Below are 20,331 nucleotides of genomic sequence, written 5' to 3'. Positions count from 1 at the left end.
GGCGTGAGTAAGATCTATATGAGATGTGTTACTTAAAGAAACACGGCACGCAGCTGCTGTGAACCCAACAACAACAATAGCGGTACAGGAATTCGAGCTGTAAATGTGCCACTGAATTTATTATCCATGTAATGAACACATTACTTTCATTAGAACATCAAGGATGACCATTTTTAAAGTACATTGGAAAGGATTGTGGAAATATTATTTTTATTCACCTTTCCTCTTTTTTTTCTCCCCCTCTGTCGTCTCTCCTTCTCTTCCTATCTTGCCATTTCCCCATCTCTCTCTATCTGTCTCGATCTCTCCCTCCCTCCCTTCTCTCCCCCCCCCCTCTCTCTCTCTCTCTCTCTCTCTCTCTCTCTCTCCACAGTTCCCATCCCCTCCAAGCTGAACGGCTCGTCCCTGTCGGCTCTCCACCTCAGTAAGGATGGTCTAGGGATTGGTTCCGTGTCCAACCCAGGGGAGGTGTTCTGCTCCGTCCCCGGCCGCCTCTCCCTCCTCAGCTCCACCTCCAAGTACAAGGTCACCGTGGGGGAGGTGCAGCGACGGCTGGCCCCGCCCGAGTGCCTGAACGCTTCCCTGTTGGGCGGAGTCCTGCGCAGGTGAGAGGGGTGGGGTTTGGAGTTAGGGGTTGGGGAGAGAGAAACAGTGGAGAGGCTTCACACGTGATAATAAATCAAATAAGAATAAGTCTGAACAATAGATATATTCATGTATTCTGAACCATAGAATATATTATTTGTCACCCCTGATTGCTTAATGTATCCAGTGAGAAAAATCCCACTCCTCCACAGAGAATGTAATAATGCATACATTATACAAAGCATTTTAAATTCCTCTATTCATTTTTAATGCATCTTTTTTTAATGAACCGCTTCTCCTGTCCGTTGTTCATACATTAGATTACGGTGGTTCATATTTCAAGTCATTGCCTACTATGAAATTCGTCGGCACCATAACTGTAGAAAAAGGGGTAAAAAGCAATGGAATCCTAAAACGTCTTCTATATTTAAGATGTCTTGAGGTGTCTTCAAGATGCGTCCATAGACATGTCTTCCAGACGTCTTCCCTTTTTAACACGTCTCCAGACGTCTTCATTGACAGGTCTTAAGATGTCTCAGGACGTGATGATGGCTGGGTATGAAATGAAACCCCCAAGTGGCAGCAGCACTAGACTATGGCCATGGGGACACTCAGTGAGCAGCCAGGAACTAGGCTCAGTGGTTTTGTTACGCGGCCACACAGACAGGTCTTTAAAGCTGCTCTCTCTGTCTCCTCTCTCCTCCCTCAGGGCAAAGTCAAAGAATGGTGGGCGCTGTCTGAGAGAGCGTCTGGAAAAGATCGGGCTTAATCTCCCCGCCGGGCGACGCAAGGCAGCCAACGTCACCCTCCTAACGGCTCTAGTGGAGGGTAAGAGGCCCACGGTGACTTGTCGACGTACTGACAGACACACACAGACAGATTTAAAGAACAACTCTGGGTAGAGGACATACTTCCCAGTTATCGCATAGTAAAATCTCCAGTAAAATCTACTTCCACTGTAATTCACTTTTCAACAAAAATCTATTTGCACAATTAAATTGAATGTAAATTGGTAATGAAGTAATAACAAAATAAGTCCCTTCAGTAACATAAACCAATGGTGAATCCAAAGAAGAGCATCAAACAAAGAGCTGTGTTTTGCCTTATTTCCTGCCGACCTTTCAAATTGACATCCGGTCATTCACTAACCTTTTCTATCTCTTCCCAGGCGAGGCGGTCCACCTGGCCCGTGACTTTGGGTACGTGTGCGAGACGGAGTTCCCTGCCAGAGCGACAGCAGAGTATCTGTGTAGGCAGAGTGACCCCGAGCAGCTTCCCACACGACGCAGTATGCTGCTGGCCACCAAGTGAGTGGCTCATAATCCCCGTCTGGGCCTAGTATACTCTTACAGTAGATTGTTCAGTATTAGTGAGACTATCTCCAGTATCGCATATACAAACTGATATACATAGTGTGCATTGAGTGAAGGGTAGACACCAACTAAAAAAGATTTTCCGCTCAACTTAAGCAGACGGAGCTATTTAGGAAATGTGTACAGTTTTAATGACAGTGATTTATCGTCCCATTACATTGTTAAATGTTGACCTGAAAATGTTCATGTTTTATTCAAAACTAACATTCGCATTGAAGAATTCTAACCCTTCTCCTACTTTTTCTCCTCAGGGATATCTGCAAGGAGTTCGTGGACCTGATGTCCCAGGACCGCTCTCCTCTGGGGGCGAGTCGTCCCAACCCCTGTCTGGAGCACGGGGTCCAGAGCAATCTCACCCACTTCAGCCTGCTCACCCACGGCTTCGGTACCCCCGCTATCTGCGCCGCCCTCTCCGCCTTCCAGAGCTACCTGGTGGAGGCCATCAAAATGCTGGACAAGGACCAGGGGGGTGGCAAGGGCCACCACGAGAAGGAGATGAAGCACCGCAAATAGTTAAACGACGTCTTTGGAGGAGAATGGAGATTGGAGGTTGACGGACGGGCGGATTTCTCAATTCCATCTTCTCGTAGCCTCCTTTATGAAGACAATGACTGAGGTTTCTTTCTGAAATTCCTGCTATGGCCCGATCCCTCACAGGGAAGGGCGTGGTAATGTTTGTACTGTATATGTGTCGGCCACCTCACTCAAAGACGCATGGACTTTTTCTTCTGGGCTGCTGGTTTTCTAGGCAGTGTCCATTTCTAACTGCCAATGACATTTCCTGGATGAGTTCTGGTTTTCTGTCCCTGTCTGACTGTCAAGATGATACCCCGACCTGCATTCGTAGGATCCCCCTCTACTTCCCAAAGAGATACAACTATTTATCTCTATGCTACTTCCCTTCAAGGTCTGTTTGACTGTCTGGACTTGGACCCGCTTTGACAACATCTCGTCACAAGAGATGAGCCATATCCATTACAACCAACTTTCTCAGTTTTGCTTGTTCCTCATCTGGACTTTGGATACCGTCCAACTCCACCCCATAGGATGGGCAGTTTGTGTACTACGATTCTATGTGGGTGCTGCTGGGTAATGAGGTTTTGGGGGTGGGCATGGGGGCGTGGTGTCAGAGGCAGCTATGGTTTGTTTTTTTGTTGAAGGGGAGGGTAGGTGTGGGTAAATTAAGAAAAAAAACGAATCATTTTGTACTTACTGTGTATGTTTATTATTAATGTTATTACTGTTATAATTATTGTATTACGGCATAAATGTAATATATTATTAAAGAATAACTGATGCGGACTGTCTGGGTATTATGTTTTATCATTCACTGTCGATAATAGAGAAAGGATGCTTTTCCTACGGCAATATTTTTTATTTCAATTCAAGGTTTATTCTAATACGTTTATTTATTCAGGAGTTTAATGCCTACAAGCCACTGGCCATCAAATAGATCTATCTTCAAAATATTAATTGTTAAAAAAAAGTACAATTTCTGGTGATTAGAAAATAATATAAAAAATCTCAAGAATAATTTTTTAAGATATTCAATTCAAATATTTACAAAAAAGTTAACTTTTTTTTGTTGCTAATCATTACAAAAACAGAATATTCTGAAAAAGTAGCAATTCACCACTTATGATTAACCATAGACACACTACCCACCTCGCTTTCTCTCTCTCACACACACAAAATAATTACTGATGCGAACTTATACCCCGGGGGCCACTCAAAATTCAGAGCCCATTTACGCCAAAGCGACGAGGTGAAAGCGATCCCTAACCATCACAGCGGCAACTGTGTCACCGCGCCAGGCAGCCCCACCGGTACCTGGGAGACCGCCACGACCCCAGTGCACAACAAACACCTCAGCTCCCCGTCGCCCTCCCTCATCTGTGGTTACACCACCTCTCATCACCTGCTCGTTCTCTCTGGTTCTCAGGTTCTCTCCATTCTCTACACCTCCTTACCTGCCCCCTCCCTCCATATTACCCCAAGTGTCAATTCCCCCATCCATCTATGTCCCTGTGACCTGCCCTTCCCTCCCTCCCTCCCTCTCCCCCTCCCTCTCCAATATCTGACACTCAGCAGGGTTGTTCTCCATCTCTCTGTGCCTCCAGGCAAACATATGCTGCTCTTCCCGTCAGATTCCGGTGTGTTTGGGAGAGGAGGGATTGTTTAATGTTTATTAATCACCTGTCTGTGATACAGGAGGAGAGAGGAGTTGGAGACACACTGGCTTGATGTTCACTACTGTGGCCCAGTTTTCCTATCCGGATGTACAGCAGTTTAGTTTTTCCTGAATGCAGAGGAAAATTAGGGTGATACTTGTTACAGCTAGATAATCGGTGGTGGGAAAAGTACCCAATTGTCCTACTTTAATAAAAGATACCTTAATAGAAAATTAAAAGTGAAAGTTACCCAATTAAAATACTACTTGAGTAAAAGTATCAAAATATTTGGTTTTAAATATACTTAAGTTTCAAAAATATAAATAATTTTAAATTGCTTATATTAAGCAAACCAGACAGCAGTTTTTATTTAAATAAATGTTCTCTTGATAATTGTGTGAATTGGACCATTTTCCTGTCCTGCTAAGCATTCAATATAAGTACTTTTGGGTGTCAGGGAAAATGTATGGAGTACAATACACATTATTTTCTTTAAGAATGTAGTGAAGTAAAATTAAAAGTTGTCAAAAATATAAATAGTAAAGTACAGATACCCCAAAAAACTACTTTAGTACTTTACACCACTGTAGGTAAGAGTCAATAGGCTACAATAGGAAACATAATACTTAAAACATACTGTGTACAGAATACACATCTGTAAAACTTAAGCATAATTGATTTGGTACTTAACTACAGTAGAAAAAAAGTCATGAAAAGAGCCACATTTAATTTAGGTACATTTAGATGAAAGGTCCATCATTATTATATTAGTCTTCATTTCTAATCATACGGCCTTTCACATTCTCATGGTCGACAATGCACGTACAGGACACATGCAAACACAGAGGCGCACACACAGATTACAGCGTCAACAAGAGTACACAGCCAGAAGGCTGTTCTCTTTATAGGGGACCCTGAAGAAAGCACTACGAGGACAGAGATATCTCAACAGCGCGTCACGTTTTATTGGAACATAAAGAGCAAGGTCTACGGTACAAAAATGTGGGCATTAGGGGTAAGCAGTGAGCGGTCACTTGGCGCCCACAGGGATAAGCTTCTCCAGGTCATGGATGCCGTCCTTGTCAATCAAACGGACGCTGAAGGAGGGCAGGTTGAGGATGAAGCGGTAGTTCAGCTGGAGCGGAAAGAGAGAGAGAGAGAGGGAGGGGGAGTTAGGTCATGAGTCATATACCAATGCAAGTGTATAGGAGAAACAAAGCTATATGCATGGTATGTCTTATGTTCTGTTCATTGAACAGTTCTCGCAAATTGTCATTTTCCTAATATAAAGACATCTCAATTTGACAAATTGAAGTCACATGCACCCGACTGCTGAGTGTGATTATCCAGTAACATTTCCAAATGTGATGACTTGAAACCAACAAATAGTTTTTATTTTATTTAACTAGGCAAGTCAGTTAAGAACAAATTCTTATTTACAATGACGGCCTAGGAACAGTGGGTTAACTGCCTTGTTCAGGGGCAGAATATATATTTTTTAAAAACCTTGTCAGCTCGGGGATTCAATCCAGCATCCTTTCGGTTACTGGCCCGACACTAACCACTAGGCTACCTGCCGCCCCATCAAGGTGGCGGTGATGAAGCACGGTGCCGTTATTCCGTTAGCTCTAAACAGATAAAAGATCCGAGCTCACCTCCTCAACGCACTTCTTCAGCAGGTCTACGGCTTCATCCCGAGTCAGATCTGAAGCATGAGAGTGATGAGAGAGACAAGAGAGAAATATGGTTAGATTCACGTCCAGATGAAGTTTAACTTCAATACAAGTACTCTTCAATCATTTAATATTAAATCCCGTTAGAGTGTTGAGAGAGAGAGCGAGAATAGGGGAAACCAACAAGAGGAATGGAACAGAAGATAGTGAGCGACGGAGGCAGAAAGAGGAGAAAAGGGAGAGAGAGAAAGAGGCCAATAAAATAGAGAAACAGTAAAAGATGTGGAGAGAGAGAGAGAGATCCCACCTGGTCTGTAGTAGCGGTCGAGGATAGACAGGGTGAGGTAGGCTCCGTGGCCGTGGGCGGCGAAGGGGGCCTTGGCCAGAGCAGACAGGTGATCCATGTAGTAGAGCCCCGGGCCGTCTGTCTCATCAAACCCAGCCAGCAACAGGTTCACATGGTAGGGAGTCTGGTGAGAGAGAAGAGGTATGGGTCAGTGAAGATATGGAAAAACAATTGGGATTGTTACGGCGATACTGTCGCCGTATCTTGACATTATCGCGTTATGACAACGTTCTCAAAATGGGGATGTGACGAACGACGATAAACACAAAATTATAACACGGGCAAAACAATTCTTCGTCCGCATCCAAACAATGTCCTGTTTTCTCTTCCTCTTATCCCCCAAGGTCATCCGAGGTTGGTGTTACGACATTGATCAATAGTCAGTACCATAGAGACTAAAGGATTTAATAATACACCTTCTCTAGCGATTTCTCCCTACGGTCAGCACACTAAACTACCATTGCACAAGCTGGGTGCCAGGCCCTTGGAAGCGGCAGTGTGAATAAGAGCACATCAGAAGGCAACTAGAAAGACAGCCAGTAACAGTTTGTTTTCAGCTCGATCAAACGTCGCTGCTATTAATGATCAGCTTTGATTTGGAAGTTAACAAAAACGGGAGATAAAACAACAGCAGCACAAGAGAATAGGGAGGGGTGTGAAACTGCCGCAACCTGGAGGGGGGTTAGACGGGTTGAGGGGGCTGGGGGGGGGGGGGGGGGGGGGGGGGGTTAGGTGGGTTGGAGAGGACTGAGGGGGATAGGTGGGTTGGAGAGGACTGAGGGGGGGTTAGGTGGGAGGGGTGTTGGAGAGGACTGGGGGGGGGGTTAGGTGGGTTGGAGAGGACTGGGGGGGTCGTGGTGTCACTGGCAGTGTGACATCTGCTGGGAAACAGACCCCCGCTGCTCCCTCCATCACCCCCCCCACTCCCGCCTTCACCCTATGCCCTGGAGTAATGCCAGGGCTCATTAAAAACTTCTGAAGTAGTCTCCCTCCTTCCCTCTCCCTTAAAATAACTTCATACCCTTCTAGCCACTTCATTTCAATGAGCTCTTCTCCGCGTTCGCAATACTCCCCTTTCACCATCCTCCCTCCTTGTTATAATCCCTCTATCAGGACAAATTGAAGTTCCAGAAAGCGGTCATGCCGCCGCGCCCTGGTTTGACGGTTGACAATTGCGGAGTTTCCGGTTCAAATGAGTTACACACACTTGACGCTATGAAAACGAATGTTACAATTCAGCAGCTAAGCTCCGCATATGAACCCAGTCCCAGAGGGAGAGAGACACATTGGATGTCTAAAGTGACAACCCCTGAGCTGCAGTAACCTGCTGTAATGTGAACACCTGCCCCAAGTATCAACGCTGTGTATGTGCGAGACCCTTTCTACAGGGGAAAGAAAGGCCGACTTGTCACGCTCCCTGTGGAAAGGGGTTGTGTCTCGCCAGGCCACGCCTGAACTCATTGGTTTGCCCCGGGAAACACCCCAGTGGCGTCACCCACACTCACCCGTGCAACACCTGTCTTACAGGTTACGACGTAAAACTACAGCGCTGGAGCTGGCATCCAAATAACCCTTCCTCCATCACGTCACCTCGGAGGCCACCAGGCAGCAGGCTTGTTAAATCCAGCACCTGAACTCAGGCCAAGTCCCAAACACATATGTCTTCAAAAGAACCTCATCACACACACCAGAGAGATGGGGTGTCCAACGGTATTAGGCATTCAACTAAAAAGGAGGATGTATGGTTGGGTCTGGTGATGAACGAAGTGAACCGTGGTAAATCCACCCCGCTCGCTCTCCCTCTCGTCTTCCGCGTGCCAGCGCTCGCTCCCCTCTCTCCTTCCCTCCCCCTCTCTTTGCACCGTGCCCCAGGACATGTTCTCTTTATTGGCATTTCCCCTCAATCTGCTGTATTAATTGTTCATCTGTGCTGGAACAGGGGAGTCATGTGCAATATGGCACTAGTAATTATTTGTGCCCGCGCTGTACTTAAAAACAAAAAACCCCATATGCAACACTAGCACCAGACAAACTGTTGCCGTAGCCTTTTCGCTAAATCTTTAAATAAGCAGGAGGGCTTACTTGTTCTTTGGGATACAACCCAAGAGGCTACATACGACTGAGATAATGGTTTATAAAACAGAGAAAGCCTGTCTGAAACAAGAACAGTGGCTGTGCTGTCCATTTTAAGAATAAGAGTTTTTGAAATACATAATGCAGTTGACTTCAGGCTGCCCTTCTCTCACACCATCTCTGACGCTTGGTGCTCGCACCTGGGGTTAGCAAGAGGCCCAGTTGTTATTCTGAATTCCTGGTAGGTACACAGTGCATCACCCCCCCCAATGCCAAGCTCTATCACCACCACTCATCCCCTGACGTTTTCCAACCACAAGAGACATCCTCTTCACTTAACAGCTTCGCGACCCTCCACTCAGGTGGACGAGAGAGAGAAACATTCAGAAATGTTCCAGGAACAAGTGGAAAACCTGTTTATATAACGTATGTGCATGTCCAAATACTCTGGGGTGGGTGTGAATTGGAGAGCGCGGCTAAAGGAAGGTGTGGGATGTCGAGGAGAAACTGTTTGGAAGCCCTGCGAGAACTGAGAACAGAGTACGGATATCCAATATACATAAACAAGGATGTATGTACCACAGGGTAAAAAAATAAATAAAAAAATGGTTTTACAGCCTTTGGGCAGGCATGAATTTCAGAATATTTTATAATGTTATCCAATATCTAAAGCACATATTGAACCAGTAGAAGCCCAACTGTAACACCGACTCTCGCTTGCACACGCCCTTCTGTGCCGTGTTGACTTCTGGGCCTTGTTCAAAGCCCTTGGGACTGCCCCCTTTCTAGCCTCTCTCCCTCCCTCCCTCGGCTCCCCCCTCCTTGTGTCCCACATTCCCTCCTCAGCCCCACTAATTGTTTTTTGTAATTATTTTCATCCTTCTGCTATTGTGACAGGCAGCGGCTGCACTATTCCTAACATATTAACCTCGCCGCAACCATACGGGTACGAGGGGACTTGACTCGGATGTCCTTCCCACACTTTCCTTCTGGCACACATACAAACTTCATACACACACGCGTTCAATGCTTCACACCGGGGAGTGGTAGGACAGGGACCCGGCGGGCTGCGTTTTGTTTCAGCCGCAGGTGCTGCCTGCCCTTGAGACTGGAGCGACACTTAGGCCAACTCACAACATATTGACAACAGTCTCTGGATCAGTCAAAATAAACCCGCTGCCCACATCTCAGAGTGATATAGTAGAGGTACACAACGGAGACAAGATGCGTGTAACGTGTGCTACACTAGCGCGGCATGACAGCAGTAGTTTTTTTGTTGTTAGCCGCTTCACTGGAAGAGGCAGGCATCCTTGCTGTGCCCAGTTTTCCTCGAAAAACAACGGGAATGTCTCGCGCTCCGCAAAAGTTAAGTGCAGCGGGGTCCGTTAGACTGAATTCTGACCTGAATGTGACATAGTAGGGACGTCAAACAGCCCGCTGCACAGACCCTACGGACCCTCTAGTCCAGAGCTCCTGGTAAAATGTAGCTTAGGAGCATTCCCCTGTCCTTGCATTTATGGCAGTGTAAATTGTAGTTATATCATATATTAAGTACTAATCCGTTAAATTAAACACTGAACTTGAACCCTGTAAGAATCCTGGATCTAGCTGTTGGACAGTTTTTTTTGTATATAGATCTCAGAAATACAGTATAACTACGTAACTTTTCTTGTCCCCTTATGTTACGGGGTGAAAACAGTTTTCATGGGCACACAAACCCCCAAAAATGTATGCAATTGGAAAATCGAATGTTTCTAACCGAAAGAGTCACCTGACCCCGATACTTAAAACCTAAATCAATAATGTCATTAATGTGGTTCATCAATAATGATGCATAATATTTGCTGGATGCGCATTTGGTGTTGAGCTGTTTAACTAGGTGGCTGCAGGTAGCCTAGTGGTTAGAGCGCTGGACTAGTAGGTTGCAAGATTGAATCCCCGAGCTGACAAGGTAAAAATCTGTCGTTCTGCCCCTGAACAAGGCAGTTAACCCACTGTTCCTAGGCCGTCACTGTAAATAAGAATTTGTTCTTAACTGACTTGCCGAATTAAATAAAGGTTAAAAAAAAGTACATTGTGATATTTTCACACGTCTTATCCTGGAAATACTTTTGTGAATGACAGTCAAGTGACCAATAGCTGTTTGAATATCACAACAGCCCAGGTGCTGGAATAAAGGTGCTGACGAGGAATGTCCAGAATATTAATGTGCCTCATTTGTTACGCCGGTGAAGACAGTTGTGCCTGGATCCACGTTGGATCTAATATCCCTAGCGTATTGATGTTGATCATCTGTTCTCTGCTTGGTTTTTCAGCAGGGCGTCGTTAGATTTAACAGAGAAAGCGTCAAGGTAATGGGTTTCTGTTTTCATGTTTTTTGCGCCTCGATTAGACACGGAGTACACTGTGCGCAACACCCAACGTTATTATGTATATAAAGATGACAAATTACATAGCCTAGTAGATCTGGTAATGAAATAACATGACAAATACATTTTGGTTTCCATGTTACACCTGCAATTTTAAAAACAATACAAGGGGCTTGAAGTAGCCCAGGCTACTTGAACTTGGAGCTCAGAAATTCAAGTACTGGAATAAACATACCTTGAAAATCAGACATTTCCTAAAGTTGGTGCTTGAGAAGTCCTTGTAATTATTGTAGCCAAAAGGGTCTCCTGCTCCCTTATAATTATTTGCGATTTCATTTTAATATATTTTTTGAGAGAGAGAGATGTGGCCACTCTGGTTTGTTTCCAGCCGTTTCTATTGAAAGGTGTTGCGCTACTCTGTTGCGGTAAAACATCGAATGCTGGCTTCAACTTGGCTTCCTATACAAATCCCTCCATTACAAAAGGGAACATGGTTCTTGGTTGGTTGCTCATTAAAAAAGTGATGGTGAGATTAATGCTACAGCTATTCATGGATTTATTATGTGTCCCTGTGTCGGCCACATAGGCTACAGAAAAATCTCCATGCATGCATCCAATTTATTTAGTCAAGCAATTCCACATTCTCACATAATTTAAAATGTAATAATAATTTGAATATCAATGCATTGACAAGGCCTAAAAATGCATTATTCTTAAAGTGGTAATGGCCTACTTTATTTTTTTATACTTTTTGGGGGGAGGGGGTTGGGGTCTAGCATGAGACGGAGTCTACAACCCACACAAGTGGCTCAGGTAGTGCAGCTCATCCAGGATGGCACATCAATGCGAGCTGTGGCAAGAAGGTTTGCTGTGTCTGTCAGCGTAGTCTCCAGAGCATGGAGGCGCTACCAGGAGACAGGCCAGTACATCAGGAGACGTGGAGGAGGCCGTAGGAGGGCAACAACCCAGCAGCAGGACCGCTACCTCCGCCTTTGTGCAAGGAGGAGCACTGCCAGAGCCCTGCAAAATGACCTCCAGCAGGCCACAAATGTGCATGTGTCTGCTCAAACGGTCAGAAACAGACTCCATGAGGGTGGTACGAGGGCCTGACGTCCACAGGTGGGGGTTGTGCTTACAGCCCAACACCGTGCAGGATGTTTGGCATTTGCCAGAGAACACCAAGATTGGCAAATTCGCCACTGGCGCCCTGTGCTCTTCACAGATGAAAGCAGGTTCACACTGAGCACATGTGACAGACGTGACAGAGTCTGGAGACGCCGTGGAGAACGTTCTGCTGCCTGCAACATCCTCCAGCATGACCGGTTTGGCGGTTGGTCAGTCATGGTGTGGGGTGGCATTTCTTTGGGGGGGCCGCACAGCCCTCCATGTGCTCGCCAGAGGTAGCCTGACTGCCATTAGGTACCGAGATGAGATCCTCAGACCCCTTGTGAGACCATATGCTGGTGCGGTTGGCCCTGGGTTCCTCCTAATGCAAGACAATGCTAGACCTCATGTGGCTGGAGTGTGTCAGCAGTTCCTGCAAGAGGAAGGCATTGATGCTATGGACTGGCCCGCCCGTTCCCCAGACCTGAATCCAATTGAGCACATCATGTCTCGCTCCATCCACCAACGCCACGTTACACCACAGACTGTCCAGGAATTGGCGGATGCTTTAGTCCAGGTCTGGGAGGAGATCCCTCAGGAGACCATCCGCCACCTCATCAGGAGCATGCCCAGGCATTGTAGGGAGGTCATACAGGCACGTGGAGGCCACACGCACTACTGAGCCTCATTTTGACTTGTTTTAAGGACATTACATCAAAGTTGGATCAGCCTGTAGTGTGGTTTTCCACTTTAGTTTTGAGTGTGACTCCAAATCCAGACCTCCATGGGTTGATAAATTGGATTCCCATTGATTATTTTTGTGTGATTTTGTTGTCAGCACATTCAACTATGTAAAGAAAAAAGTATTTAATAAGATTATTTCTTTCATTCAGATCTAGGGTGTGTTGTTTAAGTGTTCCCTTTATTTTTTTGAGCAGTGTATAATTCTGTGGACCTAACTCATATAATACATGTCATAACAAGATGCACAGCGCTTCAAGCTGCCTTCTCTACCCTCTCTCGCGCTCTCGAGCCATTTGCTACACGTGTACGTCTATCACGCATGTAAACAACTAGCTTGTCTGAACGATCCGCACTGATTGGTGAAGTAATGCAATGAGCAAAAAACTGTTGATTTCACAGGTTAAAAAATCTACAATATAAGCTGGTATTTTTTTTGCTGGTCAGCACATTGGAATGAAACAATTTTTTGGGGGGGTTCTGTTCAGAACTAAACGATTGGAAAATTATTTTGGTTCCAACCAGTTTAAAACAGATCAATATCTTTGGTTTTGTCATACTGGGGGTCGCAAGACTTCGAATGCAATTATGATTTTCTTTATCAAATGACACTGATAATTCGGGGGGTCTCTGTATAAAAGTCGCCGGCCACACACCAATACTCAGATTTGACAGTCAAACTATCACTTAAATAGCAGCCAACTGTTGTCACTGTTGGTATCCTATGGTGGGTCGTGATTCATTGAAGATAAGCAAAGAAAAAAATATATATTTTCCGCGATGGCAGCCTCCTGAAATCAACCCCACCATTCCAAAATATAGATAGGAGCCTTACAGGCTGACTACAGTGCTCGCGTCGCATGCGCGAGTTTTGCAAAAGAAATGTAGAAATCTATATTATTCAATCATTGCGCCAACAAGTGTCTGCATTGCCAAGGGCTAAAATAGAAGTCTGTTCTATTTGTGACGCAGATCGCCTGCAAGTCCTGTCTCTCCCATCTCCTCATTGGTTTATAGAAGCAGGTACCCACGTGCCATCTCCTTATTGGTTATACCCACGTGGGTGTCTGAAAGAAGAACGAGGTCGGTGGCAGTAATGCACCTAATTTATGAAAGTTGCCAATCGCAATATAAAGTCAAGAGAAGAAAAAGCCTGGAAGAAAGAGAGATGACTGGAAACGATTACCGTTTATGAGTGGATTAATTGGCGGGGTAGAGGACCTTGTGCATTTCAGGTAAAATAACTCAATGTTTATATCCAAGGACAAATTAGCTAGCAACTGCAAGCTAACTAGCTAAATTGCCATAAATGTTTCATGCTTTTCGACCTGTCCCCAAATTAATATAATTGGTTCAAAGTTAGTTTTGATATTTTAACCTGCGTGTCGTGATCGCGTTTGGTGTGGGGGGACAAAATACATTTATGCACGATGGCGCACAGCCGGTTTGGGTTCCGTGTTTATCTAACCAACCATGTATAGGTTATTCCAAGTTTCCACGTTGCCTTTGAATAGTGTTAGTTAAAAGAGCGCTACACCGCAAACGTTTGCCCCGTTCTCTTGATTTCAGCGTGATATGGATGGAATTAACATGCGGACCACACCGCTGCGTGCGCGTGCATTGCAAAATAAATGTACACATACATGTTATTCAATCATTGCACCCACACTGCTTGCGCGCCAACGAGCGTCTGCATTGCCAAGTGCTAAATTAGAAGTCAGTTTTATTTGTGACGCTGAACGCGGTGCAAGTCCTGTCTCTCCCATCTCCTCATTGGTTTATAGAAGCGTATACCCACGTGCCATCTCCTCATTGGTTATAGCCACGTGGGTGATTGAAAGGTGAACTGATGTCGGTCTGTTCTGATAATACACCTTATTATGAAAGTTAGATGCCAATCGCCATATAAAGTCCAAAGGAAAAAAAGCCTGGAAGGAGGAGAGATGACTAGAAACGATTCGGTTGACTGTTTTGTATGTGGATTAATTGTCGGTTTAAAGGACCTTGTGCATTTCAGGTAAAATGCCAACCCAATGTTTAAATCCCAGGACAACTTAGCTAGCAACAGCAAGCTAGCTAAATAGGTCAAATTAGCTAGCAACTGCAAGCTAGCTAGCTAGCTAGCTAAATTGACATTAATGATTAATGCTTTTCAACCGGTCCCCAAACAAATATAATTGGTTCAGAGTTTGTTTTGATATTTCAACCTGCGTAGTATCCTGATCGTGTCTGGTGTGGGGGGTCCAAAATCAACATGTGCGCGTTCGGTTTGGTCAGCATGTTAGTTTTAATAGGACTGAGGAGTATTTCTGTCTGGAATAAAGACCTTTTGTATGTGGGGGGATCATTCTGATTGGCTGGGCCTGGCTCCCCAGTGGTTGGATTTCACATAACTGGGCAGGGGTGCAGCCATGTGTGGGCCTGGGAGGGTATAGCACCACCCCTTGGGAGCCAGGCCATGGCTGCGCCCCTGCCCAGTTATGTGAAATCCATAGATTTGGGCCTAATTCATTTCTTTCAATTGACTGATTTCCTTATATGAACCTAAACTCAGTAAAATCATTGAAATTATTGCATGTTGCGTTTATATTTTTAATCAGTATAAACTGAACATTCAACATTAGCTTCCAATGATATTGTATTTATTCGGGTAAAAACTGCTGAATGAGTCCAAAAATGTGCTGTGATTGATTTATGTTGACGACATACCAGAAATCACCAAAATGGGTTTGCCCAGCCAAGACACAGGCTAAGTGGCAATAGTCAGTCTGTTATATCTGGAGTATTTCTCCTGTCTTATCCGGTGTCCTGTGTGAATTTAAGTACGCTCTCTCTAATTCTCTCTCTCTCTCGGAGGACCTGAGCCCTAGGACCATGCCTCAGGACTACCTGGCATGATGACTCCTTGCTGTCCCCAGTCCACCTGGCCGTGATGCTGCTCCAGTTTCAACTGTTCTGCCTGCGGCTATGGAACCCTGACCTGTTCACCGGACGTGCTACCTGTCCCAGACCTGCTGTTTTCAACTCTCTAGAGACAGCAGGAGCGGTAGAGATACACTCAATGATCGGCTATGAAAAGCCAACTGACATTTACTCTCGAGTTGCTGACTTGTTGCACCCTCGACAACTACTGTGATTATTATTATTTGACCATGCTGGTCATTTATGAACATTTGAACATCTTGGCCATGTTCTGTTATAATCGCCACCCGGCACAGCCAGAAGAGGACTGGCCAACCCTCATAGCCTGGTTTCTTCCTAGGTTTTGGCCTTTCTAGGGAGTTTTTCCTAGCCACAGTGCTTCTACACCTGCATTACTTGCTGTTTGGGGTTTTAGGCTGGGTTTCTGTACAGCACTTTGAGATATCTGCTGATGTAAGAAGGGCTATATAAATACATTTGATTTGATTCAATAGCACAGAGCAACTTTGGAGTATCTGCTACATTGAAAGAAATAAAAGCATTGGTCCACATTTAAATAATTACCCTGCTTCGAAGGTAGTCTGCAAGGTTCTTGCGTGTGAAGTTGGCTGCTGCTGTTGGACTGAGTTCATAACCTGAAAGAGTCAAAATGAAAGGAAAGCCTCATCAGATGTCACCACAGGGTGGCACATAACCGGGGAAAAAACATTCATAAATAAAATGACCAATCAATATTCGCAACGAGTATTGAATGCACATATGTCAGTAGAGGTGGCATGAGTAGTACTAGGCCATCTTTATTTTGACACCAGAGAAACAAGAAATGGGTGGCACTTACCATTCCTCATTTTGTATAGCTGAATATTCTTCTGAATGTACTCTGCAAACTGTACTGTGTCTCCTGCCTCTCCCACACAAAGCAACAGAATCTTATCGCTCAGCTTGAACATCTTGTCCTGGTCTGAGGGCGATAGACAAGGTGTTAGTTATTTAATCACATACGCACTCCAGTGACATGTGGAAATAAAGCCAAATAATACATACTTGAAGTTAGTTTGATTACAAATAGCTCTAATCGTTCAGATTTTTCTTACTTAGAGGAAAATATTGCAAGTCATTTCGATAATAATCTGGGCCTGCTAGTGTGTGCGCTCCTGCTGACTTTCACTTTCACAATTGAATGAAGCTAGTTAGCAAGATGGCTAGCCTTTTTAGGTAGCTTGCGCAAATCTGCAAATCTGTTTGTGGACATGCAAGTTAACAAGCTTACTAGCTCGTCCAACATGATTGTTACCAAACAAACTTTGGTGATAACTGGAAGCCAAATCAATTCGGTAACTAGTGTCCGCTTTTCTGATCTCGACTTATTGGCCAGGGAGGAAGCGTACTAGCTAATTAGCTGACATAAAAGTGCTAGCTAGTTTGCTAAACTACTGTTAACTCATAACATGTAAACTAGCATGCTTAACTAGCTAGGTAACAACAATTATAATTTATGTTTCAGTAACGTTATATGATTCAAAACACAAATGTATGAGAAATATTTAGGTCATTTTGCTGATTTTACAAATGAGTTCATGGCTAACAAAAGCAGGCTAAATAACGTTAGCTAGCTGGCTAACTTAGCGACTAGCTAACTGCAAACGAGCAATGTCATACCCTGTTTCATTTTAACGATGCTGTGGGCTGCAACATTATCAGCAGCAACTAGGACAAAGTCTTGTCCCTGAATTCCGATCAAATATTCCATACTGTAACTTCCGAGTAAAAATTTTGAAGTAAAGTTTTGCCTGAGGAACAACGCAACCTCGTTCGTTTCCTCAGATTACACAGCAAAACTTGAATGAGAGGCGCATAATGTTGACGTCATGAAATATGACGTTTTTCTCCTTCTCATGTGACCCAGGTCTCACTAGTTACCACAGCCACAAAGTCAGAAATTATTGAAAACAAAAAAAACATTAATTTAAGGTTAGGGTTAGGCTTAATATAATATTTTAAGAAGATACATTGTAAAAATGGACGAGGTTTATGACTTTGTGGCTGTGGTAACTAGTGATGACCCAGGTCTGGGTGTTGCCACTGAAAGCCTACTGCAAATGACTGTGGTACAATCTACTGTATCTCTGGAATATACAGACTACTTAATTGTATTGAATTAAATTGGGACGTTTAATAGCCTAAAGCAAGATCAAAGAAAAAAGAAACATAAAAAAACTGTTGAACTCACAGACAGAAAGAGACACACACACACACACACACACACACATTCTGCATAAAAGCAAAATTCATTTTTTATAATACATCTTAGATTGTATAATGAATTTGTCTTTTTATTGAGTATGATTTCCATTTGCTTTGGTTTTCAAGTGGGATTGCTCGCTCAGTTTGTTCGGTCCAAACCTCCCAACTCTGTAGCCTGCTGAATGTCAGGTTAGAAAATGATAAACACACAATTTGCAGATGCATTTAAATTGCTTGCAGAAAGTCTTAGCATTACTCATCATTAGTTTTCTGTCTTTTTCTGTCTCTCTGGGCTCTGTAAGCCTCCAGTTTGAGGTCTCTGAAATGCACCTTGTAACATTAGAAGTTGCTATGCAGTTGCTCGAGCTCTGACTGTCAGGCACCCTTTGTAGGCTTGTGTATTTTTAACAAGTTATTCATGTCTACTTGTCACAATGAGTGAAAGTTATAGATGTAGAGATGTGAGGAGTTTTTTATGCACAAGCTACATTCAAACTGGGTGCAAGAGTTATTGATTTACAATTCTGATGTGTGTTGGCTTTGTGTGTTGGCAGGCTGACTTTGGAAGCTGGATATTTTATACTCATTTTCATATTTCTCTCTCTCTCTCTCCCATTATTTCACTCTCGGCAGTTGTCGCTGGTTCAGCTTGACTGCTTCGTTAGGGCTCATCATTTGCATTCAGATTAATTATCTAATTACCGACAAATGTCCGGCGGCCACCCCACACTGCGGCTCGTCAGCTCTGAGCCTGTAATTATTTTAATCATTTACTTTCATCTGGAGCATTCCTGCCATACTCCTGTGTTTAGAGGCCATTCTTAATTACCCTGCCAAGACACTCTTCTCCTCTTTTTGTGAAAGAGAAAGGGAGGGAGAGAGAGAGAGAGAGAGAGAGAGAGAGAGAGAGAGAGAGAGGGAAAGAGAGAGAGAGGGGGAAAGAGAGAGAGAGGGGGAAAGAGAGAGAGAGAGAGAGAGAGAGAGAGGGAAAGAGAGAGAGAGGGGGAAAGAGAGAGAGAGGGGGAAAGAGAGAGAGAGAGAGAGAGAGAGAGAGGGAAAGAGAGAGAGAGGGGGAAAGAGAGAGAGAGGGGGAAAGAGAGAGAGAGAGAGCCCAATGGGGACATGATCCAGGAGCACTGACAGCACAGAGGAAGCTCTCTGAGCTCTTCTAGTTGTTCACCCCCTTCTTTATACTCTCTCTTTCTTTATATCTCTACCCCCCTTCTCTCTGCACAACCCCCCCCTTCCCAACTTCATCTTCTTTTTCTCTCCCCTCCACAAACCCCCCCCCACACACTATCCCACCCTTTCCCCCCCTATCCTTCCTCCCTTCCCCTTTATCGCAAGCACACACAGGAATCGCCCCTGGGCTTCAGTGCTCTGACTGCTAATACACTGACTCACACACGCGCACACACACACACAGAAAGCAAGAGAGCAGAGAGAGAGTAGAGAGAGAGAGAAAGAGAGAGAGACTAGATCAGAGTGGCGTGCACACGCACACTGTTTGTGGCACACATCACAATGCACACATCTTTCCACTATCCGCCTGGAAAATCTATACACCTCTCTGTCTGTCTATCCTTTATTTAGACAGCCATCAGCCAGCCTGTTCCATCTCTCAGTCTGGTTCCTGCCCAGCACATGAGAGATGGGTCAACTCCCCCACGACCACTCAGTAATGATGCTCTCACTGAACCCTTAAGCGAGATACACTCACCCTGACTGCTCTTGTTAAAGAAAAAAGATACAAGCTGTGTAATTGGCCTCTTGAATATTTAAGTTAGCCCGGGATGAAAGTTTAATGAAAAGATTATTATCTACCAGTTTATCACACTATTTCATATTTCATTTTATTCACTGGCTGCTGCTGCAGCACTGTCCATTTTGACAGCCGTGGATACAGCAGAGAGACTCGCGGGTGGAAGCCGCACGAGACAGCAAGTAGAATATGATGAATTACATTAGTGAACTGAGCAGATTTTTTCTTCTTCTGTGTATCTTCACAAAACACTCAGTCAATACTTCTAACGCACACACACACACACACACACGCACACACACACACACACACACACGCACACGCACACACACACACTGTAAGGTTGCTGTTATTTAGTCGTATTGTTTGTATTTATAGGGGGAATTAATCCTTTTTGCCAGAAATGGTGTGAAAAGCAGACAATGTTGTGCTTTGACAGACATAGCACTTTAGCCAAACCCCAGTGGGATACGTGACGGAGTTTGGGAGGATTATGTATGGACCCAACTTGCCCTGAGGGGAGAGCTGCTGGAATGGGACATGGTTTGAACGACAGAGATTAGGGATCAAGGTGCACGGAGCAAACCATTTGAGGGAATAGCCTACATTGGTTAAAGCCCCCGTTTCACCATACAAAAAAAAAATACAATAAATATGCTTGTCTTTTTGTAAACACTGAAAGATAAAAACAGCCTGGAAGATGAGGCTGTGGCTCTGAGGCTCAAGCATTTTGACATGGTTCAATTTACTGAGATAAGATTCTTGATCTTCACACACAGATTTTTCTTTGTGAATTTCGACAACATTCGCATGGATTTGTGAGATAACCTAATTGACTGAGTAGGCTAGACTGTAACCTGTTTTATTTGATAAGTTACTGCAATACTGCAAGACCAATTTCACACTAACCAACAGACTGGCCTATGATGTGGTGGATCATGAATGGATCATTTAGAAATCCGGGGCTT

The 20,331-nt window shown here is 44.4% G+C and overlaps 2 protein-coding genes across 5 annotated transcripts in view; one reads left to right on the top strand and one right to left on the bottom strand.

Moving 5' to 3' along the window:
- Positions 1-3,261, top strand: part of LOC115173446 (transcription factor AP-2-epsilon) — a 10,987-nt gene extending 7,726 nt beyond the window's left edge. For all 4 annotated transcript variants that reach the window (XM_029731512.1, XM_029731513.1, XM_029731514.1 and 1 more), the window contains exons 4-7: positions 374-605; positions 1,295-1,413; positions 1,754-1,892; positions 2,210-3,261. In XM_029731512.1, coding sequence (XP_029587372.1) covers positions 374-605; positions 1,295-1,413; positions 1,754-1,892; positions 2,210-2,471 — 752 coding nt within the window. In that variant the 3' untranslated portion in view covers positions 2,472-3,261. The remainder of the gene's footprint in view (positions 1-373; positions 606-1,294; positions 1,414-1,753; positions 1,893-2,209) is intronic.
- Positions 3,262-5,070: 1,809 nt separating this feature from the next.
- On the bottom strand, positions 5,071-17,223 carry LOC115173445 (proteasome subunit beta type-2). Its single transcript, XM_029731511.1, has 6 exons — positions 17,017-17,223; positions 16,196-16,318; positions 15,922-15,992; positions 6,110-6,272; positions 5,785-5,834; positions 5,071-5,264 (listed from the first exon to the last, which is right to left on the bottom strand). The coding sequence occupies exons 1-6, from the start codon at positions 17,105-17,107 to the stop codon at positions 5,160-5,162; spliced, it is 603 nt and encodes a 200-aa protein (XP_029587371.1). The 5' UTR covers positions 17,108-17,223; the 3' UTR covers positions 5,071-5,159.
- Between the last annotated feature and the right edge of the window lie 3,108 nt (positions 17,224-20,331).

Source organism: Salmo trutta, chromosome 34, assembly GCF_901001165.1.
Source record: "Salmo trutta chromosome 34, fSalTru1.1, whole genome shotgun sequence".
Classification (NCBI taxonomy): Eukaryota; Metazoa; Chordata; class Actinopteri; order Salmoniformes; family Salmonidae; genus Salmo; species Salmo trutta.
Note: the sequence above shows the minus strand (reverse complement) of the source record. Positions and strands in the feature narration are given on the sequence as shown.